General features: G+C 42.3%; 2 protein-coding genes across 4 annotated transcripts in view; one reads left to right on the top strand and one right to left on the bottom strand.

Annotated features, from left to right (window-relative positions):
• The window catches only part of KIAA2012 (KIAA2012 ortholog), a 106,811-nt gene extending 98,701 nt beyond the window's left edge, over nt 1-8,110 (top strand). Inside the window, 1 exon segment of the mRNA XM_054722855.1 lies at nt 7,807-8,110. The gene's annotated coding sequence lies outside the window, so the exon portion shown is untranslated.
• SUMO1 (small ubiquitin like modifier 1) lies at nt 3-26,817 on the bottom strand. 3 transcript variants are annotated; one of them, XR_008557415.1, is made up of 7 exons: nt 26,655-26,817; nt 11,685-11,759; nt 10,221-10,298; nt 4,342-4,413; nt 2,505-2,632; nt 975-1,164; nt 3-290 (listed from the first exon to the last, which is right to left on the bottom strand). XR_008557415.1 is itself a non-coding variant. In XM_054722956.1 (5 exons), the coding sequence occupies exons 1-5, from the start codon at nt 26,664-26,666 to the stop codon at nt 1,096-1,098; spliced, it is 306 nt and encodes a 101-aa protein (XP_054578931.1). In that variant the 5' UTR covers nt 26,667-26,807; the 3' UTR covers nt 975-1,095. The 3 variants fall into 3 exon arrangements, 2 of the variants coding, with proteins under 2 accessions (XP_054578931.1, XP_054578932.1); XM_054722956.1 differs by lacking the exons at nt 3-290; nt 2,505-2,632 and having other exon boundaries at nt 26,655-26,807; XM_054722957.1 differs by lacking the exons at nt 3-290; nt 975-1,164 and having other exon boundaries at nt 2,530-2,613; nt 26,655-26,809.
• Nucleotides 26,818-27,999: the final 1,182 nt, after the last annotated feature.

The following is a 27,999-nucleotide window of genomic DNA, read 5'->3' as shown; positions in this document are numbered from 1 at the left end:
AATTAAGAATTTTTGACGTGCCCATTTATTCAACATGACTAGGTAAGTGTCATATATATGCACCATACAGAAATATCAAGTTTTAAAAACACACACAGAACACTGAGCATTTAAGAAGGTATTGTGGTCTTAATTAAATCCTTAATTCAGAAGGCACTTCAGTAACTTTCAGTGCTTCAAAGTCACGATCATCACTGTACAGTACTGAAGAAAAAATTTATTTGTTCCATATACAAATAATAATTTCCAGTATTATGCAAGAAAATCTTGTTTCAGCCATTTTTTTCTTTCTATACAATAAAAATAAAATGGAACATTAGTTAAGATTTTTACAAACATTTTGTTTATTTGAATGAAGCTGGTACAGACAATGTCCATTTAAAACCCAAATCCCAGGCCAAAAAGTACAAATAAAATCAAAAAGAGCAGTGTTCTGCTGCACACACTTCTGCATGAATAACCTTATTAACTGCTAATGAAAATTAAAACTGTTCTGGGATCTTCTGACAAGATTTTTCTTTACTATTGAAATGCTTTCTCTTCAGTTAAGCCATCTTTGGCATTAGTCTTTACTCTCATCTTATCTGTCATCTTGACTCCAACCTGATATTCCTCTTCTTTTGGTCCAGACCTTCAGATTTTAAAAGTAACTTTAAGCTGATGAAAGGTCATTATTGCACAGTTCAGTTCACTGAAAAACTCCCACCTCCCACTGAAAGTCATAGTCCAGGAGTGAAGCAATCACATCTAGAACTTCAGGGCCAATTAGAAGTCATTATGAACACTTGCATTGGTCGACCTTATTTATATCACAAGCCTGAAAATGCACAGTCCTGAAAAAGGTGGCTTCCCTGTGCACACACGTAATATTTCAAAAGGAGAGGGCAATATGAAGGAGGCTGACATTTGATCACCAAAAATCAGCACAATGAAAACAAACAATAATGAATAATGGGCACTAGAATTCAAATTACCAGATGTTTTAAAGAGATGGGGGCGTCAGTTTTCAATTCCATTTTAACACCACATTACAAAAGAACTATTTTTAAAAATAAAAAAGGATTGAGGGAAAAGAAAAGAAAATAAAAAGAATATCTAAACTGTTGAATGACCCCCTGTTTGTTCCTGATAAACTTCAATCACATCTTCTTCCTCCATTCCCAGCTGTAAGAGAAAAGGAAAATATTTTAGAATATAAAAGCACTGTTTTTTTAATTGGCTGCAATTATGTGGCCACAGTTTTAAAGAACAAAAGGATACAGAGGCAATCCATAGTTACACTGTTCGACTATGAGTCCTGATTCCTTTAATATAAGGACACATAGAGATGTGTCAGTGAAGTCATTTATTATTTTGCTTAATCAATTTCACTTCCCAGCTTATTCACCATATAAAACTTAAGTGTTTATTGAACAGAACCTTAGAAGAGTTTAAAATATAACGGAATGTGTATTTAATAGTTTAAATAAGCCTGCCGGAGTGGCTCAGTTAGTTGAGCATCATCCTATACCCCAAAAAGTTGCTGGACAAATACCAGGATTGCAGGTTCAATCAATGTTTCTCTCTCACATTGATGTTTCTCTCTCTCTCTCCCTTCCTCTCTCTAAGCATCTCCTCTGGTGAGGATTAAAAAATAATAGTAGTTTGCTGGGCCAGTGTGGCTTAGTAGTTGAGTATCGACCTACAGTCATGCCCAGGTTGCAGCTCGACCCCCAGTAGGGGGTGTGCAGGAAACAGCCAATTGAAGTTTCTCTCTCATCAATGTTTCTATCACTCTCCCTTCCCCTCTCTGTAAAATCAATAAAAACTTTTTTTTTTTTTTTACAAAATTACCACCACCCATAAAGGGCTTCATGTGCTCCAGATACTACACCCTTAGAAAGACACATCACCAATTATGTAGTATCCCATCCAAAAATACATAACACAAATCCAGGACTTTCTGGAAAACAACTGATTTGTATTCCTTAAAATTATATATGTAATGGAAGACAAAGAATAGCTGAGGAAATGTTCCAAATTAAAGATGATTAAAAAAGGCACTTGAGTAAAATATGTTGACACGGAACTGGATCCTGTGACAGGAGAAAATCCTATCTAATAAAGAGGGAATATGCTAATTGTTCCTCATGCCATCGCAAAGATGGAAGTGCCCACAGCCAATAAGGATGGAATATGCTAATTGACTGTCGCACCCTCAAAGATGGCGGCACCCATAGTCACAAGATGGTGGTGCCCAGTCCCCTCAGCCCCGCCGGGGCAGCAGGCACACGGCAAGGCTGGGCCCGCCTCCAGGCGGACCAAACTGCTCCACACACCTGCCTCCAGAGTCCCCCAGTCCCCTCAGCCCCGCAGCCGCCCAGGGGAGGCCCAAGGCACAGGCAAGCCTCAGGTGGCGGCTGCCCAGCCGCCAATGGCCGCCCAAGGCTCAGGTAACCAGGGCCGGCTGAGGCTTGCGCTGCCGGCAGTGGCAGCACCAGAGGTGTGATGGGGTGTCACCTTACCCTGATCGCCGGGTCGCCTCCCGCCCTTGAGGGCTCCCAGACTGTGAGAGGGGGCAGGCTGGGCTGAGGGACCCCCCCTCCAGTGCATGAATTTTCATGCACCAGGCCTCTAGTTTATTATAAAAGACATAATTGGGACAAATGATAAAATTAGGTTGTAGCTTAAAGTATTCTAATAATGTTAAGTGTCCTGAATTTGATTAACAGTACTATGGTTACATAAAATATACTTGTTCTTAAGAAATACACACTAAAATATTAAGTAGTAAAATATAAACAAATAAATAAATAAAATATTAAGTGGTAAATGGCCATAGCACATGCAACCTACTCCCAAGTGGTTCAAGGGATATATATACACTTATACATGGGAGGGCGGGATGAAGAGGGGAGAGAAGTAATAATAAGCAAAAGTGGAACAATATTAAAACAGGTGAATCTAGGTGGGAGAATGTAAAATTTTTATGTACTACTATTGCAACTTTTCTGCAAGTTGAAAATCACTTCCAAATAAAAACTTTTACAAAGCCCTAGCAGGTCTGGCTCAGTGGATAGAGCGTCAGCCTGTGGACTGAAAGGTCCCGTGTTCGATTCTGGGCAAGGGCACATACTTGTGTTGCGGGCTCAATCCCCTGTAGGAGGTGTGCAGGAGGCAGCTGATCAATGATTCTCTCTCATCATTGATATTTCTATCTCTCTCTCCCTTTCCCTTCCTCTCTGAATTCAATAAAAATATATTTTAAAAAAACTTTTAAAAAGATGGAGACATGTTTAAAAGAACACAGACACCAACCTGAAGGGACCCTCACTGGCCAATAACCCAAGAAGAACATTCAGTTTTAAAGCATTTCCCTACAAATTACAAGTTAAAAAGAAAAATGGTAACTTTACAATGAATATAACTAGCAGTTAACACCTTAAGTTACCAAAGTTAGTATTACCCACAACAAGACAAATGGTCATCATGTACTTCCTGGTGTGATGTACTCACAAGTACACAGCTTCACTCTGTGCCACCGTACCAAAAATACAAAACTGAATCTAATAATGAGGAAATGTCAGACAAACCCAAATTGAAGGAATATATAAACAGAACAAAATAGGTTATATGATAAAACAAAGACAAGGAAGCACTTAAAAACATAAATCAAGGTGACATAGCCAAATACATTAATATATATACTAAGCTTCTGTGTCAAGTTCTCAAAATGGTCAAAAGTCAAAATCGAACCCTGGCCAGGCACGTGCACCAAATGGTTGCCAGTTCCATTCCCAGTCGGGGTACATGCCTGGGTTGCAGACTGGATCCCCAGTAGGGGTTGTTGCAAGAGGCAGCCAATCGATGTTTTTCTCTCACACTGATGTTTCTTTCTCTCCCTCTCCCACTTTGTCTCTCTCTAAAATTCAGTAATAAAACTTTTTTTTTTAAGTCAAAACCAAACCATAAAGGTCACCATCACTATGAAAGTGTACCAGAAATCTGCCAAATTTGAGGAACATCTGTCCATCTTCAAAAAGACATTCAAAATATTCTTTTTCTCTCTGACAAATGATATACCACTTAAATCAGGGAATATTCAAGAAGTGGGCAGTTTAATAACAACAACAAAAAAGAAGTGGAGGGGAGTGGGGGCATGTGTGGGAAGGGGTGTGGGATGGGAATGGGGGGATGAGGACAAATATGTGATACCTTAATCAATAAAGAAATTTTTAAAAAAATAAATAATAAATAAATAAAAATTTTAAAAAAAGAAGTGGACAGTTTAATACCAGTGAATCAAATCATTCAATGCAGAATTTAAAATTTTTCTTAACTCAAAGAAGATATTTTACTCACTTCTTTTGGAGTGTGATTATCAGCAATTCTCTGACCTTCAAAGAGAAACCTGAGTGAATTCATTGGAACTCCCTAAAAATAAAAAAAGAAACCATATATATATATATATATATACACACACACACATATATATGTATTATATATACAAATCTTAGAGGAGATAAGAACTTTGATGCACAAAAAGCAAACATAAAAGCTTCAAAAGAATACACAAAACATAAAACTAGACAGCTAATCCTATCATCATAATTATAATTTTTTTTTATTTGCTAGGCCCTCCCTGTTCCACGTATTTTACACACATAATCATATATGTTCATCACCTTATCTTCATTATACAGCTAGGGAATCAAAGGTATAGATAGGGTACAACAGCTGGCCAAAAATTTAAGGCTAAATCTATTCTTTTTTTTTTTTATGTTTTTTTTTTTTTGATTTTTTACAGAGAGGAAGGGAGAGGGATAGAGAGTTAGAAACATCAATGAGAGAGAAACATTGATCAGCTGCCTCCTGCACACCCCCACTGGGGATGTGACAGCAACCAAGGTACATGCCCTTGACTGGAATCGAACCTGGGACCCCTCAGTCCGCAGGCTGACGCTCTATCCACTGAGCCAAACCGGCCAGGGCAAGGCTAAATCTATTCTAAGCCTCTGCTCTTGACAACTATTTTACAGTTTCCTCTGAAATCTGTAAGCTAACCTCTATCTATATCTACACTAATAAAAGAGAAACATGCAAATTGACCGTACCTTTGCTACGCCCACAGCCAATCAGAGTGAATATGCAAATTAACCCAAACAAAGATGGTGGTTAATTTGCATATGCAGGCGCTGAGCAGCCTGGGTCCCGGAAACATCCTCCGGACCCAGGCCGCTCCTAGCTTGTAGGCCCGCGCTCAGGCCCTGAGCAGCAGGGGTCCCAGAATGCCCCGTGGCCACTTCGAGCCTACGGGTGCAGGCGCCAAGTGGCTGGGGGCGGGGCAGGAACATCCCCGCGTCACATAGTGCCCCCAGCCGCTTGGGAATGCTCCAGCACCAAGTGGCGGTTTGGGCCCACGCCCCCAGCCAGGCGCCCACAATGGGGGGCTGGCTGCTGGCCTCTGGGGTGTGTGGAGACCCCGGCAGCCACCACTGCGTGCGGCCCAGGGGTCCCTGCATGCCCCCCCAGCCTGGCGCCCATGGTCAGGGCTCATGCAGGAGGCAACCAATCAAAGTGTCCCTCTCACATTGATGTTTCTCTCTGTCTCTCCCTCTCTCTTCCACACTCTCTAAAAATCAATGGGAAACATATCCTCAGGTGAGGATAAAAAAAAAAAAAAAAGAAATGTCATATCCTATGAAAGATACATCTTGAAAATACCTAAAGAAAGTTGTCATTTTTTCACAGTGAAGGGACTAGAGTCCGTGTTGATGAAAACACCTTGGTGGCTGCAGTGGCTGGCAGTGTCTGCAGCAGCGGGGTAATGGGGCTGGTGCCTTCCCTTGATCAGCCCGGTCGCCTGAAATCCCTCGAGGGGTCCCAGATTAAAGAGGGTACAGGCTGGGCTGAGGGACAACCCCTCCCCCCCATGCACGAATTTTGTGCACCGGGCCACTACTTATAATAATAATCTATAATAATAAAAGCGTAATCAACCGAACAACCAAACAGCTGAACAACCATCTGGACGACCTTCAGGATGGCCACACTATGACATGCACTGGCGCCAGGCCAGCCAAGGCAGGTGCGATGCAATTGGTTGGGGGGCCCGCCATCGCCCCACAATCACCCCACAGAGGGAGGCCCAGGCTACTCTCTGTGGGGCAATCTATGGGGGGGGGGGGGGGGGCCTCTGCGATCGATCGCTCTGCAGAGGGAGGCCCAGGCCAGTCAAGCGATCGCACCCCACGCCTGTTGCCCACAGAGGGAGGCGACCAGTGGCCGGGGTGGGGGGGGAGGCGGGAAGAGGGGAGCAGTGCTGCACAGATGGCAAGCAGTAAGCAGTGGCGGGGGCAGGGCCAGCTGCCGGCAGCCAGGGGAAGGAAAACCCTGAGAGGTCCTGATCACCGGCCAGGCCTAGGGATTTTACCTAAGGGGTCCCAGATTGCGAGAGGGCACAGACCAAGCTGAGACACACACACACACACACACACACACACACACGAATTTCGTGCACCGGGCCTCTAGTAAAAGATAAAATCAGAAATTGGATGAGCACCCTCACTAGCTTCCAGCTACACAAGCAAAACTGGTTTTAAAAGATTAAATCATAGAAATCTGCTAAAGCACAGGAGCTATCCAGATAAGCTACAATAAACCTGTGATAGCATACAGAGGATTATAAATATCACAAAAAATGTTAAAATATACTTTTCTAATCATTTGTTCAACAAAATAGCTGTAAGGAGGGAAATGCTAATTTAAAGAGAATTAATAAATACAAATCAAGAATTATTTATTTAGTCCAAAAGTATTATGAAAGTCTTGCTCAATATCTAATGTATTAAGATTTTCATTGACTGCTTAAACACCATCCCAAAAACATCAAAAAATTAAAACTATCTTTCAATATGTACTACACATAAGTATATAAGACCACACACACTTCATTTCAAATTCTTTCCAGGGATATATTTAAAAAAATAAATATAACTGACAAAGGCGGAACATGCTTTGATTTTAATTTAATTATAGGATCTTTTTGAAAAAGAAGCATTATATTGTGTTGGGGTCAAAAAAGTTTCTATATGCCCTAGTCAGTTTGGCTCAGTGGACAGAGTGTCAGCCTGAGGACTGAAGGGTCCCAGGTTGGATTCAAGTCAAGGGCACATGCCTGGGTTGTGGGCTCAGTCCCCAGTAGGGGGCCTGCAGGAGACAGCTGATCAATGATTCTCTCTCATCATTGATGTTTCTATCCCTCTTCCTTCCTCTCTGAAATCAATAAAAATATATATTTCTTAAGAAGTTTCTACAAAAAACAATGAATAAATGCGAAATGGAACTAGAACAGCATGGCTCAGTGGTTGGGCATCAACCTATGAACCAGGAGGTCACAGTTTGATTTCTGGTCAGAGCACATACCCAGGTTGTGGGCTCGATCTCCAGTGTGGGGCATGCAGGAGGCAGCCAATCAATGATTCTCTCTCATCATTGATGTTTCTCTCTCTTTCCCTCTCTCTCTTCCTCTCTGAAATTAATAAAAAAGCATTAAAAAAAAAAAGTTGAGCCCTGACCGGTTTGGCTCAGTGGATAGAGCGTTGGCCTGCGGACTGAAGGGTCCCAGGTTCGATTCCGGTCAAGAGCATGTACCTTGGTTGTGGGCACATCCCCAGTAGGAGGTGTGCAGGAGGCAGCTGATCAATGTTTCTCTCTCATCGATGTTTCTAACTCTCTATCCCTCTCCCTTCCTCTCTGTAGAAAATCAATAAAATATATTTTAAAATTTTTGAAAATGATTCTAAGTTGTTGTTATATTTTAACTAGAGGCCCGATGCACGAAGATTCCCCTGGCTGCGGCACCACCTTCGCTCCTGCAGGAGCCGCCTTTTCGCTCTGGCCCAGAGCCGCCTTTCCGCCTTCCCACATTGCCCAGAGGCCCGGAGCAGCTGGGGCAGTGCAGAACACCTGCATCGTCGCTAAGGCGACGATGCAAGCATCCCACCCGACCCCGACTGCTCAGCACCTGTGTATGCAAATTAACCCACCATCTTTGTTTGGGTTAATTTGCATACTAACTCCTGATTGGCTGGTGAACTTGTTACACCCCAATTAATAAGACTTTAATGGGTTTAACAATTAACATTAAAAATAGAAGAGACAGAAATGTTTACTGTTTTATTTATCCTAACACCTAAGTGATCTCTTTTTCTTCTAGCAAAAGTGATTTTTACATAAGTTATTAATTTAAACTGTAAAAAGAAACCCTCCAGAAAACCTACAATACCTGAGTTAATAATATCATGTAACACAATTCAATTATTAAACCATATCTTGGTGTCTCCTCTATACAGATGGTCCCCAGCTTACAATTTTTTGACTTTACAATGGTCCAATAGTGATGATAAGGGTGCAGTATTAGCTGTACAGTTCAACCTTGAACAAATGGGTTTGAGCTTCTCGAGTCCAATTACACATGAATCTTTTTCAATAAATGTGTACAGTATTATAAATATATTTCCTTATGAGTTTGGCTCAGTAGATAGAGCATCAGCCTTCAGACCAAGGAGTCCCAGGTTCAATTCCAGTCAAGGGCATGTACTTTGGTTGCAGGCTCCTTCCTGGCCTGGGCCCTGGTCAGGGCTCCTGCAGGAGGCAACCAATCGATGTGTTTCTCTCACATCGAAGTTTCTCTCTGTCCTTCCCTCTCTCTTCCATTCTCTCTAAAAATCAACAGAAAAATATCCTCGGGTGAGGATTAACAAAAACAAACAAAAAATAAATACATAAAGGTGATTAAATGTTTAAAAAAAAAAAAAGAATACATTAATAATACAGATAACATACAATAATCCCTGAAATAATCCCTGTGTTGTTCAAGGGTCAACTGTACTTCAAAATTTGAATTTTGATCTTTTCCCAGGCTAGTGATAGACAGTACAATACTCTCTCACGATGGTGAGCAGCAGCAGCAAGCTATAGCTCCCAGTTAGCAATGCAATGAGGGTTAAGTGTACTGTGTTGCCAGCATTTCTGAATATTGTGTTCTAAAGCATGTTTAAGATAGACTATAATAAGCTATGACTTTAAATAGATTAGGTGTATTAAATGCATTTTTGACTTACGATATTTTCAACTAATGATGAGTTTATTGGGACACAACCCCATTTTAAGGTGCATCTATATATTAATTCCAAGTACATTTATTTTTTTAAATGTATTTTGTTAATAATGATAATGGGTAACATTTACTGAACGTTTTTAGGCATCATGGTAAGAGCTTTATGTAGGTCATCTTATTTCATCTTCATGGGGTAGGCACTGTAATATTCCCATTTTTCTAAGGGGAAAACAAGGCACATAACTTGTTCTTGGTCCCATAGTCAAACAGTGATGGAGCCCGAATTTGAATCTATAAATGTTAAAGGAATTTGTTATTAATCTAACTCATAAAGGCCAGAATCTGTGAGAATTTGGTATTACTAAATTAAATAGACTTCTATATGATTATTTAAAAGAGAAAATCCCTTAATACTGAAAGCACAGAATGCAATTAGCAGTTATCGGTAGTACTATGTATAAATTAATACTTAAAAATATAATATTGCCCTAACTGGTTTGGCTCAGTGGATAGAGCGTCAGCCTGTGGACTGAAAGGTCCCAGGTTCGATTCCGGTCAAGGGCATGTACCTTGGTTGCGGGCACATCCCCAGCAGGAGGTGTGCAGGAGGCAGCTGATCGATGATTCTCTCTCATTGATGTTTCTAACTCTCTATATCTCTCCCTTCCTCTCTGTAAAAAAATCAATAAAATATATTTAAAAATAAAAATATAATATTGCCCTAGCCAGGTTAGAGCAGCCCAAAGATGGAAGGATCTTAGGTCAAGGGCACATACCTCCCTGCAGACTCAATCCCCAGCCCCAGCCAGGGTATGTGCGAGAGGCAACTGATAGATGTGTCTCTCTCACATCGATGTTTCTCTTTCTGTCCCTCTCCCTCCCTTCCACTCTCTCTAAAAATCAATGGAAAAAATATCCTCAGGTGAGGATAACAAAAACAAAACAAAACAAAAAGATAATTATTAGTAAATTTAACATATGGCTAAACACTCATGGTTACAAACAAGGAAATTTCATAGTGATCACCAAAATGTACCTGCCTTTATTACATACACTGGTAAACCATAAAGATAAATGAATGACATATAAAGCATTGTATTTACTACAGTAACATACAAACCTGTCTTTGACAGTATGATTCTTTGAGTTTCTTGAGATGTGTTGTCATTTTCACTTTGAAGTGAATCTCACTGCTATCCTAAGGAGATACAAGAGAAAAATTATGCTTCTTTGTGTAAATTATTTGCTTTACTTGAAACAAATAATTTAATTACATAAATAGAAGCAAACCTTGTTACTTGTATTTTCCCACTAAAGTATTTTTTTAGTATTCATAACAGGTGTTATTAAAACACTCTAATCATTACTCTATACCCATTTCAAAATAAACTTAATAAAACAAACATAAAGACAATCTGTCTTGAGTTTTTAAGTTAGCAGTGTAAGTAAAAGCATCAAAGAATACATTCCTTCATAATTGCATGTCCATCCTACATATGTAAAATAAAAGAAGCTGAATTATTATAAAACCCTCCCCAAAGCAACTCAAAACAACAAATACCTCCCCCGACAACTGAAGTCACTGAACTATACACTCTAAAATGAATTTTATGATATGTGAATTATATCTTAAAAATTTTTCAAAATAAGAAATCACAGTAAATGAGAATATGAACATGTAATCAATCTATCTATATAAAAGCCTAAGCGACCATCACAACCGAACAACCGAACAGGCTGCGTGGGGCGACCAGGCCAGCGGGGGGGCAATAGGGGGTAGGGGGCAACCAGGCCGGGGGGGGGGGGCAGTTAGGGGGCGATCAGGCTGGCAGGCAGGTGAGTGGTTAGGAACCAGCGGTCCAGGATTGTGAGAGGGATGTCTGACTACTGGCAGTCGGACATCCCCCGAGGGGTCCCAGATTAGAGAGGGTGCAGGCTGGGCTGAGGGGACCCTCCCCCGTCCTGCCATGCACGAATTTCGTGCACTGGGCCTCTAGCAGAATATAAACATAGTAAACCAAAAATTACAACTCACTGATAATCTGAGAAACGTAAAATAAACAAAACATCTTTACCACCTGGCCTATGTGACTCAGTGGTTGAGCATTTATCTACGAAACAGGAGGTCACAGTTCCCTCTCCCTTCATCTCTGAAATCTATATATATATACACACACACACATACATATATATATATATTTTTTTTTTATTTTTTATTTTATTTTTTTTTTTTAAAGAAGCCTGGCCCGCATGTCTCAGTGGTTGAGAATCAACCTATGAACCATAAGGTCATGGTTCAATCCCAATCAGGGCATACGCCTGGGTTGCAGGCTCGATCCCCAGGAGAGAGAGCGTGCAAGAGGCAGCCAATCAATGATTCTCTCTCATCATTGATGCCTGCCTCTGCGCCTCTCTCTCTCTCTCTCTCTCTCTCTCTCTCTCTCCCTCTCTGAAATCAATATATTGTTTTTAAAAAAGATGACAAGAACCAAGGTCTTGTTGTCTTGCCAGTCAGAATTATTCCTGTGTGTCACGAATTATTCACATATTCAAGGAGTCGTCAAAGAAAAATAACGAAACTCACCTGTCCAATGACTTTGAGCTTAATGTATTCTCCTTCCTTCTTATCCCCCAAGTCCTCAGTTGAAGGTTTTGCCTCCTGAAAGAAAAGTACTTTTAAAGATAAAAGTTCCTACATGCTATTTTCATTACTCACTTAAGAGTACCTATTACTTTAGCTCAGGGTACAAAATATGCACTTGAGAATACAAAGAACGCATATTTTCTTGGCCAGTCAATTAAGCAAAAATACCCTAAGTCAATTACTGGCCCAAACACCAGTTTATTAGAAATCAAGAAACCGGTCTCTTGCCGAGACCGGTTTGGCTCAGTGGATAGAGCGTCAGTCTGCGGACTGAAAGGTCCCAGGTTTGATTCCGGTCAAGGGCATGTACATGGGTTGCGGGCACATCCCCGGTGGGGGGTGTGCAGGAGGCAGCTGGTCGATGTTTCTCTCTCATCAATGTTTCTAGCTCTCTATCCCTCTCCCTTCCTCTCTGTAAAAAAATCAATAAAATGTATTTTAAAATAAAAAAATAAAAAATAAATGAGAAACCGGTCTCTTATATCCTACAGTAGCATGGAAATTTTCACTAGGCCACCAAATCATCCGCTTATTGAAATATATACTCCATTATTCATAACAATTTCAAACTGCTAATCCACACTTGATAAGAATATAACGAATGATACTGTATTTTACAAGTAAAATCACAAGGCCATCACTTGTGTATCTCATGCTGGTAATAACTTAAAACTAGTAAGTTTTCTTTAACATTCAAAATTTAACAGAACCTATGAAACTAGAAGTAGCTTTTAACATGAAGATACAGGTTAGTGTCTAGGGAAATGCTTAGGTAACAGAATTGACTTTATTGGTGTGAATCCTTCCTTGCCTGCTTTGCATTCTGCAGAACTTTCAACATTTGCTGACTACTGCATATTATGGCAGCAGGCAAAATTAACCTTTAGTGAGACAGTATTTCACCTGAAAACTAGAAGACTGTCTTAAATATAGTCTCACCACCACATTTCTATGAATTTGTATTCATAGAAAACAGCTGCTTTTTCCTTTATGTATCTACAGAGGGCAAGGACAGATTACTCCATGCAGTGAAGAGCAACAAAGCCGAGTTCTCTTCACTCCTGGGAGGAGCCTTAGCAAAGAAGCTTTGTTTAAGTTCGCACAAAGAATCCGCCCCCAGCCCCGGCAGCAGTAAGCCAGCACAATAGGGAGCATTTTGCTCCAGTATTTCCTAGATAGGGTGGCTACAGAGGCTGCTCAGGACAAGAGTTCTTTCCCCGCCATCGTCCACAGGCTTCAGAACTCTTTCTACATCACAGCTGCTCTTACTGTGTAACTACCCCGATCAAAAAGGTTTAGCAGCTTCCAGTACTTTTAAGGCATAGAATTAAACCCCACAGCACCGCACTGAGTTCCTCCACTGCCAAGCTCAACTCTCACTTTTCTCCCTTACCCCTTTCTTTACAAACCCAAGGATTCGGTTACATTGGACTATTTACTGTTCCCCGAAAACGCCCTTCAGCATTTCTCCACCTTCCGCCCTTTGAGGTCTGTTTCCTTTACCAGGAATATATATATCTTCCCTCAGCCTCTCAGGGAAATGCACCACTCATCATCTGAAGTCCAGTGTTTAAAAAACTCTTCAAGGAACCAAAGCACGCCTCCACCTTCCAAATGGGGTTAATATTTTCCTTTAATGCTCTTATTTGCAACCTATTCATATCTTTTATACCATTTATTCTCAATTGAAAATACTCCCTCCTCAATCGGCTTCTCTACTTGTTGTCCTCGTCTTTTTCACCAAACTTCGTACGAGAGTACTCAACAAGGTAAGACAAACAATCCAATTAAAAGATGGGCAGAGGACCTGAATAGACACTTCTCCAAAGAGGACATACAGATGGCCAAGAGACATGAAAAAAATGTTCAACGTCCCTCGTTCTCAGAGAGATGCGAACTAAAACGACAATGGCTACCATTAATAAATCAATGAACAAGTGCTGGTGAGGATGTGGAGAAAAAGGAACCCTAGTGCACTGCTGCTGGAATGTAGACTGGTGCAGCCACTGTGGAAAAGAGTGTGGGGTTTCCTCAAAAAAAAAACAAAAAACAAAAACAAAAAACAGCCCTGGCTGGTTTGGCTGAATAGACAGAGTGTCAGCCTATGGACTGAGCGGTCCCAGGTTCGATTCCAGTCAAGGGCACATGCCCAGGTTGCGGGCTCGATGCCCAGTGGGGGGTGTGCAGGAGGGAGCTAATCAATGATTCTCTTTCATTATTGATGTTTCTCTATCTCCCTCTCCCTTCCTCTCTGAAATCAATAAAAACATAAAAAAATTAAAAATGGAACTATTAGGCCCACTTCTAGGAATATATCCTAAGAAGCCAGAAACACCGATCAGAAAGAATATATGCACCCCTATGTTCATAGCAGTGTTATTTACAATAGCTAAGATCTGGAAATAGCCCTAGTGCCCATCAGTAGATGAATGGATTAAACACTGAGGTACATTTACACAATGGAATGCTATGCAGCTGTAAAAGAGAAGGTTCTCTTACCTTGTGAGACAGCATGAAGGGGCTGGAGTATTACGCTAAGTGAAATAAGTCAGTCAGAGAAAGACAAGTATCACATTATCTCACTTATATGTAGAATCTAAGGAATAAAATAAACTGATTAACAAAAAAGATCGAGAGACCATGAAGATCCAGACTGACTTATTTCAAAGGAAGGGGCTGGGGGCTGGGGGGAGAGATTAACCAATGAACCTATAGGCATATATGTAGAGCTCATGGACAGACACAGTGTGGGGAAGTCCTGCAGAGGATATGGGAACTGGATGGAGGGGCTCAATGGAGGTAAAGGAGGGACATCTGTAACACTTTCAACAGCGAAGATAAATGTTAAAAAGAATTTTAAATAGAGTATTCAGCACTTGCTATCTCCACTTTCTCTCTCAGCCCACTGTAATCTGGCTTATCCCTCACCATTCCACTTGACATTGCTCTCACCAATGTTACTAGTTCAACTCCTTATTGCTAAATACAATGGATAATTTCAAATCTCATCTTTAACTCTCTAACATAACAAACACATCTTCCTTGATGACTTTCTTCCTTGAAAATCCTCCACCTTTGGCTTCCAAGATTCCATTCTCTCCTCTTCTTGGCCATTTCCTTAAATGCTGGTGGTTCCTGTGGATTCCATGTCTTCAATTCCCTGCCTTTTTTTTTTTTTTTTTTTTTGTCTCCCTGGGTGACCCATGATTCCAACTACCTCTAAGACACAGGCATACCTCGTTCTATGGCACTTTCCAGATACTGTGTTTTTCATAAATTGAAGGTAAAACCTTTCACCGCAAAAACATTACAAGTTATTTTACTTCAGCAGTCTGGGGAAAAACTGGCAATATCCCTAACATATGCCTGTACTAATAACTGGTATCATTCTCTCCACCTGACAATTTTCTGAGTTTCACTCATTTATAAAAGTGCGTGACTAGCTCCACTTTGGATGTCCCACGGTTATGTCACTGTTGTTACTTTTAACTCCTGCTCCTGAAAACCAAAATCAAAGGAAAATCCTACAACTCCTTCTGGATTCCCAATTACAATAAATTACTACCATACATTCAACTGCCCACAACAGAAACTTGGGAGGTTCTCTCTTAAATCTCACACTTAATCATTCATCATTCTGACAATTCTGTCTCAGTGGCTCTCAAGTCTATCCCATTCTCTCCAAGCCATTGCCTTAGTTCAGGCACTCATTGTTGCCCATTAACATTACTGCAATAGCATACCAGGCGTAACGATCTTGCTTCCTTCAATTAATTCTCCAAACTACCAACAAAGCCATCACTCTAAAATGTAATCCAATCTGCCCAGAAATCTCAGGGTTAAATTCTAACTTCTTAGCTGACACACATTGGTCCCTCCTGTGCTGGTCTGTCTAGCAATCCAGCCTTATTCTCCTCTCTCTCTTGCTAATACTATCCTTTGCTCTAGCCATACCGAACTATCTACAATTTCTTGAACATGGCACACTCTACCTTATCTCCACTATCTCTGTACATACTAATTCCCTCTGCTTGGAATGCTCTTTCCTATGCTATTCCCCTTTCAAGACCACTCAGGCATCACTTCTTCAAAATTATATCCCTGCTCACTTGCCTAAACGTTCCCACACTACTTACTTTTATCCTTTATAACCACGTTTAAATATCTGTATCTCCCAGCAGATTGAGTTCCTTTTGGTATGCCTTACTCTTCTTCATATTTCTAGTCAAGCACAGTGCCTAGAACTTTGAAGATACTCAATGTGCTTGTTAAATAAGTTAATTTTTTCTGTGACCATTTTGAATGTCCTATCTTCCCTACAAGTCTACAAGGAGAGAATCCAAGTTTTTTTCATCTTTATAATCTCTACTAGAGACCCGGTGCACAAAATTCCTGCACAGGTAGGGTCCCTAGACCTGGCCGGTGATCAGGGCCAATCTGTGGGGCAACCGGCGGGGCAATCGGGGGGGGGGGGGGGGGGGCCCTGTTGGCACCTGCCTTGACTGGCCTGGGGCCTGCAGGCTGGGGGCAGCTCCTGCATTGAGTGTCTGACCCCTGGTGGTCAGTGCACATCATAGCGACCAGTCATTCTGCCATTCAGTCAGCCGTTCGGTCGATTTGCATATTAGGCTTTTATTATATAGGATAGTGTCAGGCAAACACTAGACAATTCTTTAATGTTGTTGAACTAAGCTGACAGCACTATTTTCTGTACCAATCTTACAATGCTTCATACTTCTATTGTACACACTAGTCAGTCCAAACAAAAACCCTTTCCGTTTTTTTAGATTCACCACTGGGTAAGAGATAATTCACTTCAATTTTGTAAGAATATGTAAATGCTAGGATCTGAAATTTCCAAAAGTATGCTGCCAATTTTCCTCGTCACTCCACTTTGGTGATCTCTTCCCAACGCTGAAGCCCTGTAACAATGTGCCTGTGCCCCATGCTTCCCAATGCTGTATTCCAACTTTTCACGGGCTTTTTTTCCTTTGACGGACTAGTCTGGAAAATGAGGTGACCTTGAACAAAAACGCCAAGTCTGTCTCCAGAAATCTCAATATCTTTTGTATGATGCCTTTCCCCTCTCCCCTGTAAAAAGGCAGCCGGTACAGAATGGTATGACACACCAGTTACAAAACAGTGAAAGCATTCAGCGCTGTCTGGGACACCAGCTCACCAGAGAAAAGGGAATCCCAGGGAGCTCTGGTTGGTTTGGCTGTAAAAAATACACAGCCCCAGAGCAGAAGAAACTGGTAATGGAAAGAAAAGTAAATGTATATGCAAGACCAGAGAGAGGAACTGGAAACCTCCACATTTTCAGATATGTGCCATCCACAGAATGAATCATGGTAACTGGAATGATGAAGGAATTTATCAGACACTACACACTATCAACTCTTCTTTACAAGACATAGATGGAGCCTGACTGGTGTGGCTCAGTGGTTAAGCATCAACCTATGAATCAGGTCATGGTTCGATTCCCAGTCCGGGCATGTACCCAGCTTGCAGGCTCAATCCCCAGTATGGGTGGTGCAGGAGGCAGCCAATTATTGATTCTCGCTCATCATTAATGTTTCTATCTCTATCTCTCTCCCTTCCTCTTTAAAATCAATAAAAAATATATTTAATTTTTAAAAATACATAGATGGAACAGCTTGGAAATAGAAGACAACTAAGGATCTGAAAAGAAAACTAGTCTGGAGAGGATGGAAGACACAGCAATCCTCATTTACAAATGTTCAAAATTCATGAGAAGGATTTTATTGTGCAATTTCAAAGTCAACAAGAACTCTGCTTAGAAGCACTCTGGCAATCAGTATGTTGACAATTCAATCAACTGAAGAGAGAGGGCATCAAATTTAACTACCATCAATCTGTCACTGACCCTTCCAATTGTACAAGGATTGTTCATTCTTCTGAAACAGGGGTGGTTTTGGGGAAAACCCAAAAACATAGAATACATTTACTCTTATTTGATGGCATTAACAGATCTGTTTGTTTTTTTAAGTCTTTTGTAAAAATATGTTTTCATTGAATCTAGAGAGGAAGGGGGAGAGAGAGACAGACAGACAGACAGACATCAATCAGTTGCCTCCAGTACACACCACAATCTAGGATCTAACCCGCAACCTTGGTATGTGGCCTGACCAGGAATCGAGCCAGCGACCTTTCATTGAATGGATGACGCTCAACCAATTGAGCCAAACCAGCCAGGACAGATGTGTTCATTTTTCAAGGTGTGATAATAGTATGCTGGTTATGTTAAAAGAAAAAGTCACTTATTTCTCTCATACTTCAGTGGATATACCACAATTCTAAAAACACAAAAATACATATATACTTTCATTTTTATGCTGCATATATTCACACTTGATGAGACAGTACTAGAGATTTAGAATGAAACTGACCAGATTTAGCTCCATAGCCTCAATGTTTAGTAAAGTTGTCAAGATACTGGATCTTCTGGAAATTTACATGCAATCCTAGAACTGTGGTTAAATGCTAGATATGCACAGCCAACTTCTCAGGAACTAAAAATTATAGCTGAACTGGTTTTATAAAACCTCCTCTTGGAGCCTAGACTATGGATCTATGCAAAATCTGGAACAAATTTGTTTTAGTGTATCCAAAAGTACTAGCAAACAGATTTAGAGGTATGGCAGACTTTGTTAATTACCTATCCGATATCCATTTTCTCCTTCCTTACAAAGGAAAGCCTAAATCTGGCCAGCTAAAAAACATACTTCTCACCCTAGACAGTTTGGTTTAGTGGACAATGTCGAACTGAAGGGTGGCAGGTTTGATTCCAGTCAAGTACGAGCACGTACTTCAGTTACAGGCTCGATCCCTGGCCCTGATCAGGTCACCTGTGGGAAGCAACCAATCAATGTGCCTCTCTCACATAGATGTTTCTCTCTCTGTCTCTCTCCCCCTCCCTCCCTTCCACTCTTTCTAAAAAAATCTATGGAAAAATATCCTCGGGTGAAGATTAACAAAAAACAAACATATTTCTCAGCTGCTCGTATGGCCATGTGATGCAAAGCTGGCCAATCCTATATAATAAAAGGTTAATATGCAAATAGACCAAACAACTGGTCGCTATGATGTGCGCCAACCACCAGGGGGCACGCATGGAACATGGCGGGCATGGGCCGTGGTGGGATGGTGAAGCAGGTGAGCAGGGGCGCCAGACCAAGGCGGGGCGCCAGTCGCTATCATTGGGGCGAGCCTCTGGTGGTTACTGAAAATTCTTTGCTCCCACGTGCTACAGTCCTGCCGGAGCCAGCGCAGGCCCTTATCACCCCTAAGGGCTTCTCCACCTCCCCCTGCTCCTGAGGGGCGACTGCCATCAGCAGGTGCGAGCGGGGTTGGCACTGTCAGCGCGTGGGAGCGGCGGTGGTGGGAGCGGGGCTGGAGGCAGACTGGGGACCGGGGGCCGAGGCGGGTGCGGCTAAGGATGGGCCGAGACCCACCCCTGTGCCAACCACAGCCTCACAGCCCACTGTTCCTTTCAAGGTGCATGAATTCGTGCACTGGGCCCCTAGGAAGATAAAAGATGACATATTTTTTCCTTTTGCTCCTTCCCTTTCTCCATCCCTTTCTCCTGCCTGGAACAAAGAAACAAAATAACCTTTTTTGTGACTGCAAGAAGACAAGCATGAGAATGAACATCTGTTAAGGATAAAGAAGAAAGGAGTATGAAGGCATTGTGGAACTGCCTTACCAGTCCTGAACTACTTATGTCTAGACTTTATGTTCCATGAGAAAAATAAGCTGCATATTTGTTTAACCTAATACATCAGACTTTCTGTTATTCAGTTCAAAAGCAGTTTGAACTGACATAGAAGGTGCTGTAAATAGATATCATTTGGCTTATGTTAAAAATAGGTTCTAAAGCCCTGGCCGGAGTGGCCCAGTTGGTAGGAGCTTAGTCTTGTACACCGTAAGGTTCGATTCCCAGTCAAGGCACATACCTAGGTAGCAGGTTCAATCCCCAGCCCCAATGGAGGTGTATGTGGGAGGCAACAGATCAATATTTTTCTCACATCCATGTTTCTCTCTCCCTCTCTCTTTCTCTGCCCCTTCCCCTTTCTCTCTCTAACAACAACAACAACAATATCAATAAAAATGTCCTCCTGTGAGGATTAAGAAAAACTTTAAAAAAATATACAGGTCCTAGAAAACTACCTCAAATGTGCATCAAAAGCAGAATAAGTAAATGGTAGTACAGTCACACAATATAATGCAATATAACAATGAGATTTAACAACATAGAAATCTCCAAACAATCCTGAGCAAAAGAAGCCAGACACAGAAGTACATACTGTATGATTCCCCTTACATAATGTTATAATGTATTAAAACAGGCAAAACTAATCTGTGTACCAGTATGTAGTTAGGACACTGGTTTTTGTTTTTGTTTGTGTTTGTGTTTTTTTTTTTAATAAAGAGAGGAAAGAAAAGAGGGAGGAAGAGAAACACCAATTTCTGTTCCACTTATTTATGCTTTCAATGGTTGATTCTTGTATGTGCCCTAACCAGGGATCAAACCCACAACCTTGGTGTATGGGAATGACGCTCCAACCAATTGAGCTATCCGGCCAGGGCCCACGTGACTTTTTTAAAGAAGTAGAATATTAGAGAATTAATTACCCCCCCCCCCAAAAAAAAATCACAATCTCTGTAAATTCCAAAATGAGATACTGTACTACACCAGTCTTAAGAGAAAATTATCCATAATAAGCCCAATGTTCTGGAAGAAGCAAATGATTTGATCTTGGAGATAAAGTTACCAGGTAACTATTGTTAATAGAATTAAAGATCATGAAGCAAAAACATCAGAAAATGAAAACCACTCCATAACAACCAACCCTTAATAACAAAACATCCTGGGAATTGAAAGTGGAGGAGGAACATACCTGCTGCTTCATGTTTTTGAGGCAACCTTCCAATTCTAGGGTCTAGAATGGTGCCTTGAACATATTGGCATTCAATATAGACTTGTTAAATGAATGAATCTGACCACTTCAAGAACTTTTACTAAGTATGCAGTCACTGTCCTGGACACTTCAGAAATAAATGATGAATAAAGGCTGATTCCTGGCCTTCAAAAGTGAATAATCTAATGGAGAAAGGTACTTAATAGTTGTTAACACTACATATAAAAGCTAACTGCTATGGGTAGTTTATGGCTGCTTTATAGCTTTGAAATTGGAACTATTCAACCTACCTTTATGAGTACTCTAACCATAACAATCATATTCTGCTTTCAAAATACAATAAAATATTTTTTAGATCAGATTTTCTTTGTAATATTTTGTTATAACCTATATACTTGCAATATCCACTAGCAACACTTCATGTATCTGTCAGACTACCATTTCTCTCAAGTCATAGCTACAGTTCAGCATACTTACTCTATTTCATAAATAATAGTATACATAATTATGAATTCTAATACCTACCCAGTTCATCATATTTCCTATCTTGAACTTACAGTAAAATCAATAAACATCAACAGGGAAATATAAAGAACACTGCATGGGTCTGGAGAGTGTGGTTCATAGGTCAACCGTTGACCTATGAACCAGGAGGTCACAGTTCGATTCCCAGTTGGAGCACATGTCTGGGTTGCAGGCAGCAATCAATGATTCTCTCCCATCATTGGTGTTTCTATCTCTCTCTCCCGCGCCCTTCCTCTCTGAAATAAATAAAAATATATTTTTTAAAAAATACAATTAATGTGGTGGATTACAGATGACTACAAATTCTTTTGTTATTCTTCCCATTGAGAAACAAAATCTGTCTTTCCCTTGGTGACTACAATTAATAATACTGAATTGTATGTTTATTTAAAAGTTGCTAAGAAAGCAGATCTTAAAAGTTATCACAAGAAAAAAATTTGTAACTGTGTGGTGATGAATGCTAACTGAACTTATCGTGATCATTTCACAATATACACACATCGAATCGTCATATTGTACAACTGAAACTAATATGTCAATTACATCCCAATTAAAAATAATTCCATCAGTAAGTAAATCAATATATAAATGTCTTTCCCTTGAATTTGGCCTTAGTGCTTTGCCTGACCAACAGAAGGCAGAAATGACTTCCAAGGACAGGTCCTAGGAGGCCTGAGGTTTCCACCCAGGGTTCTCCGGGAATACTCCCTCTCTCTATGGGCCCTGAGATGGTGTAAGTCTGAATATCCTGTGGTCTCATGCTGAAAAGAACACATGCTGAGCCCTAACCCATTTGGCTCAGTGGATAGAGCGTCGGCCTGCGGACTGAAGAAGGGTTCCCAGTTCGATTTCGGTCAAGGGCATGTACCTTGGTTGCGGGCTCAATCCCCAATAGGGGGTGTGCAGGAGGCAGCTGATCAATGTTTCTCGCTCATCGATGTTTCTAACTCTCTATCCCTCTCCCTTCCTCTCTGTAAAAATCAATAAAATATATATATTTTAAAAAAACACAAGCTGAGACCACTCAGACCTTGAGAATCCATGAAGAGCCCAGCTATGCCAGCACCCAACCACTTGAGTACTGTAATCCCAACAGAGGCCCCACACACCACAGAGCAGTGATGAGTCCAACTCAGAGTCCTGCCCAAATTGCAGATTTATGAGTAAAATACAAGGCTGTTGTTTTAAGCCACTAAGTTTTGAGGTAGTTTGTTAGGTACCAACAGGTAAACAGAATTACATAATGCTTCCAAATCCTTGACTAACAATAAAAGGAAATAATCCAATCAACCTAAGGTGGGGGTGGGAAGAGTGAACCTTGTTATAAGAGATTTGAAGCAAATCAGTCATCAAATTATTACTAATTACCAGACCTGAACTGAAGAGCTGAAGTACACGCTGCCACTGATGGTTTTGGTATAGAAAAGAAACACCATAAACTTGAATACAGGGAAGGAAAATACTTGCACAAATTACCCTTACTGGTTTGATAATAAGCTCTGGTTCTATATAGGTGCTTATTAGTATTGCTGCAAGGTGATTAGCTAAAGGAGAGCACCCAATCAGATCTCTGCTATTTGTCACAGGCTAGTTCTTAAACTTTTTGAGGGATCATGTATTCCTGATGAAAACTATGGGATCTTTCTCACTAAAAATACACACATGCACGAATACTCACAAAACATTCCATACAATTTCCCTTGATTTTCAGCCTTTGGAGTCCATGAACCTTGGGTTTAAAACCTGTTTTAGAGGATTATTTGATAATGATCCAAAAACCCACTGGATAATGCTGGAATTGTTAAAAATTATAATCAAGTGTTTTACTCAAATTACAAAAACATTCATATTTCATTAATTAATGGAGAACCCAGAAATTTAAGTCCTGTGTGAATTTAATGTCTACCTAATTTAACCTGAAATTATTATTCAATTTCAGTATCTTAGCCCTAGACAATAACCTCCTGAGAGGTGCCTGAAAAAATACATCGTTATAATAAAACTTCCTTTAAAGAAAGATTGTCTTTTGGGGACAATGGTTCAGTCTCATGCTACTGATATTGCCCAGTAGTAACCTGGGATTCTTACTTCCTCTTGTAAGCCCTTAAGGATACAAGTTCAGCTTCCTACCTCCTTAAATCCTTAGCATCCTCCCTGAACATGAAACTGTACAGCACCCAACCTGAAACTGTTCTGGGTCCCAATTATTAACAACTAGAGGCCCAATGCACAAAATTCATGCATGGGGGCGGGGGGAGGAAGGGGGGTCCATCAGCCAGGCCTGCACCCTCTCCAATCCAGGACCCCTTGGGGCATGTCCGACTGCCTCTCGCAATCCGGGACCACTGGCTCCTAACCGCTCACCTGCCTGCCTGCCTGCCTGCCTGCCTGATCGCCCCTAACCACCTCTGCCTGCCTGCCTGATCGCCCCTAATTGCTCCCTTATTGGCCTGATTGCACATAATTGCTCCCCTGCTGGCCTGATCGCCCCTATATGCCTCTGCCTCACCCTGCACCCAGGACCTAGGATTCCCTCCTCTGGCCGGTCGCAGGCACCCAGGACCCGGGCCAGCTTTGCCTGAGTCGGCTGCAGCGGCAGGAGACCATGGGACGGGAAGCTTGTCCTTCTCCCGGGCCACAGGCACAGGCGCAGCCGCTGGCGCCCAGGACCACAGTGAGGGCAGGCGGCTTGTCCCTCACCGGGGTCGCAGGCACAGGCACAGCCGCTGGTGCCCAGGACCACAGAGCAGGTGGCTTGTCCCTCTCCCGGGCGCAGCCTGGCTGGTCCCCATTCCTCTCTCGCGAGCTCATTTGTGCCTGGCTGGTCCCCATTCCTCTCTCCCCAGTGTTGAGTGTCTGAGCAGTTCCAAAGCGTGGGCATTTGCATATTAGCTCTTTATTATATAGAATGATACTGGTCTATCAGACTAGAAAAACGTTCTCAAACTCTTTGGTCTCAGGATTTTTATGCTCTTAAAAATTATTTAGAGCCCCATAAAACTTTTGTCAGGTTAATTATACCTATTATGGTTTCCAGTTCTAGGCATTGAAACTAACAAATGCTTTAAATATTAATTCATTTTAAAATAACAATAAGCCCATCATATATTAGCAAAACTTTTTATTGAAACAGTTTTCAAGGCCCTGGCCACATAGCTCAGTTGGTTAGAGCATCGTCCCAATACACGAAGGTTCTGGGTTCCATCCCTGGTCAGGGCACATATAAGAAGCAACCAATGAATGTTTAAGTGGAACAACAAATCAATGCCTCTCTCTCTCTCTCTCTCCTCCCCCTTCTCTCTCTAAAATCAATTTTAAGAAATAGTTTCCAAAACAAAACGAGTGAGAAGAGTGGCACTGTTCAACATTTTTCAAATCTCTTTAATGCCTGGCTTAATAGAAAGGAGCTGGATTTTCACATCTGCTTCCACATTTTAATCTGTTGTGATATCAGTCATGTCAGTCTTTAGAAAACTCCACTCAACACTCATGAAAGAATCAGAGTGAAAAAGACAAATAACGTCCTAGTATTACCATGAAAAGTTCTGGGCTTGAGAAACCCTGGAAAAGAATCTCAAGAGCCTCTGGGCTGCCCTAGCTGATTTGGCTCAGTGGATAGAGCATCGGCCTGCGGACTGAAGGGTCCCAGGTTCCATTCCAGGCAAGGGCACATGCCCTGGTTGTGGGCTCCATCCCCAGTGGATGTGGGCGTGCGGGAGGCGGCCGATCAGTGATTCTCTCTCATCATTGATCTTTCCATCTCTCTGAAATCAATAAAAATATGTTTAAAAATTTTTAAAAAGACCCTCTGGGCTAAAGCCAGCTGTTAATGTCCCAAGTCCTTTATTTCCTCCTTCAAGTCTTTCTTAAGTGAGCAGAATTAAAACTAGAGCAATAAATTCTACAATTTACTTTATAGTTCTTTCTGTACATTGTTCTTTCACCCGACTAGTAAATCTCAACATGTTTCTTAGCCATTTCTGAGCATCAAAATAAAAGGCTGATGAAACTAAACATTTACACCTGTTCTCTCCTTCCTAGCAACCAAGTAAACAACTATCTAGGGAGATAGTTATAATGCCATACCCATACCAACTTGGGAATTAATCTAGACTGTTAGTAATAAGATCCACCCAAAACTAATCTAGATTATAGTTAAGCTTTAAAAATGTAAACGTACATTTCCCACAGCAGTACAAACCCACAAAAGCCCCCCTTGGTATGCCCAAGACGTACAAAACTGAACTGAGTTAAAAGCTTAATGGAGTAAGTGTGCTAAATTTAAAAGTTCAAGTGCATTATGGAGTTGAATGAAAAAAAAACAGTTTTCTAGATAATTACTAAACAAGTGAAAGGTCCAAAATGACTTTAAAAAGTCAAAGTCGTCTTAGCAAACAAAAGGCCAGACAAAAACACCTTATTGCTTTAAAAAAAAAAAAAATAGCCGAAAGCGCGGTTAACTAGAAAGGGATTAAGAAAAATTTAGCACAGACAATCGGACTCTCCTGATGGGAGTGCAAATTCCAAGAAAATTCTTGATACTAACATCGAAATGGAGCCCTTTGCCATAATAGGCAGCTTTCTGCCAATGTTCTGCGGCTGCTCCAAAGGCACGAAGCTTTCCTCTCTCTCCCTAAAAAGTATTAGTCTTCCTCAGTTAATGCCCAGAGGGAACGCTTTCCGTGGCGCGAGCAGATTTGTTCTACTTTTGTTTCTGGATTACCCCGAGTGCTCCCTTTCCACGGGAGAGCTGCTGAGCCAATCCCGAGTAAGAAATGGAAAGGCACCAGAAAAGAGGCGACAGCTCTGCACCCCCACAGGGAAAAGGGCTCAGGACCGAGCAGCGGCGGCCCGTCCCCAGCTGCAACCCGAACGGAAAGCGGAGCTTCCCAGGTTCCCAGCGACACCCGACAGCGTCTCCCTCCCTCCCTCCCCCCGCCCCCACGTCTCCGCTCCGGGACTGTCCACAGATCCAGGACCCAAAAGTGGAGTCCGCCCGCTTTTCCGGGCCCCCGAGCCTCCGGGGCAGGTTCTCTCCCGTTACATAACTGGGGCCCAGGGCCCTGCTCCAGCAATCAGTCCTCTCACGAGGGAGGCAGGCGGGTTCCCCAAGGACTCCCCCTCCCAGGGAGGTGGGAGCTGGGCTCTGGGCTCTGCACGGGGGACGACTCTCTCGAGGAGGCCGCGACCACGGGCGCCGGGACACAGGGTGATGAGCGAGCGCGGAGGGGGCAGCCGGCTCCCGGAGGCCCCGGGAGGCCCCGCCGCCCCGGGCCCCAGTGCACTCGCCTCCCCAGCCCGCCGAGTCCCCACCGGCCGCCGCCTCCCCCCCGTCTGCGCTCCCCTCCCCCGCGCTGCCATCCCCCAGCCCCAAGCCCGGCGGCGAGCGGACCTGCCGAGCGAGGCCCCCGCCGCCGCCATCAGACGGCTCCCAGCCCGGTACCTGGTCAGACATGGTGACGGCGCTTCACCCGGGGTCTCCGCACCGCAGCGGCCTCGGGTAGGCAGGACCTCGCTCCGGGGTTTACAAACCCGTCCCTCTTCCCCACAGCACAACACCGCGGCTGGAGGGACTTCCGCTGAGCCGCGCGTCACTTCCGCTCCGCGGTGGGAGTGGGGCCGGGGAAGGAGCCGAGGCGGAGCGCAGACGGGGCGGGCGGGCGGGGGTCACCCGCGGCGGGAGGGCTCGGAGCTGCGGGCGGCGGGCGTGCGAGTGCATGAACGACAGTCTGGTCTGCTCCGCGGAAGACCGGGCCCTGCGCCTCCATCCCGAGCCCCCCCGCCCCCCCGGGGAGAAGTTCCGGGTCCCCAGCCTCGGAGAGTGGGATTTGCGGGCTGCCCCGCCCCTCCCTCCGACACCTAGCCCGTTTCCGAAGGCTGAGCCCAGAGCCTTCTATTGTCTCCGCCTCGCCGGTCAACCTCCCCGGATAAATGGGATTGGACACCAGCGCTCCTTGCCCTAGAGCTAAGGTTTTTGCTTAACCGGCCCCCACCCCCACCCTGCAAACACGTGACCTTGATTGGGTGCGGGGAGGGGGGTGCAAAACAAAACAAGGATCTCATTGGACACAATCCGGGTGGATACTGATGGAAAAGATGCTGCTGAAAAGTTCTGAACTGGTGGGGAGGAGGAGCTAATTACGACCCTTGAATTCGTTGCTTTTGAGTTAAAGAAGGATCCTTCTATGATTTCTTCTTTAAAATACAATGGCCCTACAAAAAATAAATAAATAAGTAAATAAATGATAAAATAAAATACAATGGCCCTACTGGCATAAGCATAGAGGATATAGACAAATGAAATAGAATAGAGATTTGGAAATAAATCAAGAAGCACTCACATCAGTTAATTTTCAACAAGAATGCCAAGACAATTCAATGGTGAAAGAAATCTTTCAACATAATGTTGCTGGACAACTGGGTACCCACATGCAAAATAATGAGTTTGGATCACTACCTTGGAATTTATGAACATTTAACTTAAAAATGAATCGAAGGCCTAAATGTAAGAGCCAAAACTATAAAACTCTTAGGAGAAAACAAAGGCATAAGTTTTACCGTTGGATTAGGGATGGCATTTAGATGTGACAGAATTTATTTCAATTTATGAAAATAAATTTAATTTCATCAAAATTAAAAACTTTTGTATTGAATAGACAACGGTAAAGAAAGGAAGAAAATATTTGCAAATACATATATATGCTAGGGTCTAATATTCAGAACACATAAAGAACCATTACAATTCAATTATAAAAAGACAACCCAATATTAAAATTGACTAAAATAAT

This window comes from Eptesicus fuscus, chromosome 11, assembly GCF_027574615.1.
Source record: "Eptesicus fuscus isolate TK198812 chromosome 11, DD_ASM_mEF_20220401, whole genome shotgun sequence".
Taxonomy (NCBI): domain Eukaryota; kingdom Metazoa; phylum Chordata; class Mammalia; order Chiroptera; family Vespertilionidae; genus Eptesicus; species Eptesicus fuscus.
This window is presented reverse-complemented; position numbering and strand designations above follow the sequence as displayed.

What these genes read in the sequence shown, in the direction of transcription:
- SUMO1 (XM_054722956.1), bottom strand. An exon ending in AGCTCAAAGTCATTGGACAG is followed by an intron (nt 10,299 to 11,684) that starts GTGAGTTTCGTT and finishes GTATCTCCTTAG; the next exon opens with GATAGCAGTGAGATTCACTT. An exon ending in AATCATACTGTCAAAGACAG is followed by an intron (nt 4,414 to 10,220) that starts GTTTGTATGTTA and finishes TTTTATTTTTAG; the next exon opens with GGAGTTCCAATGAATTCACT.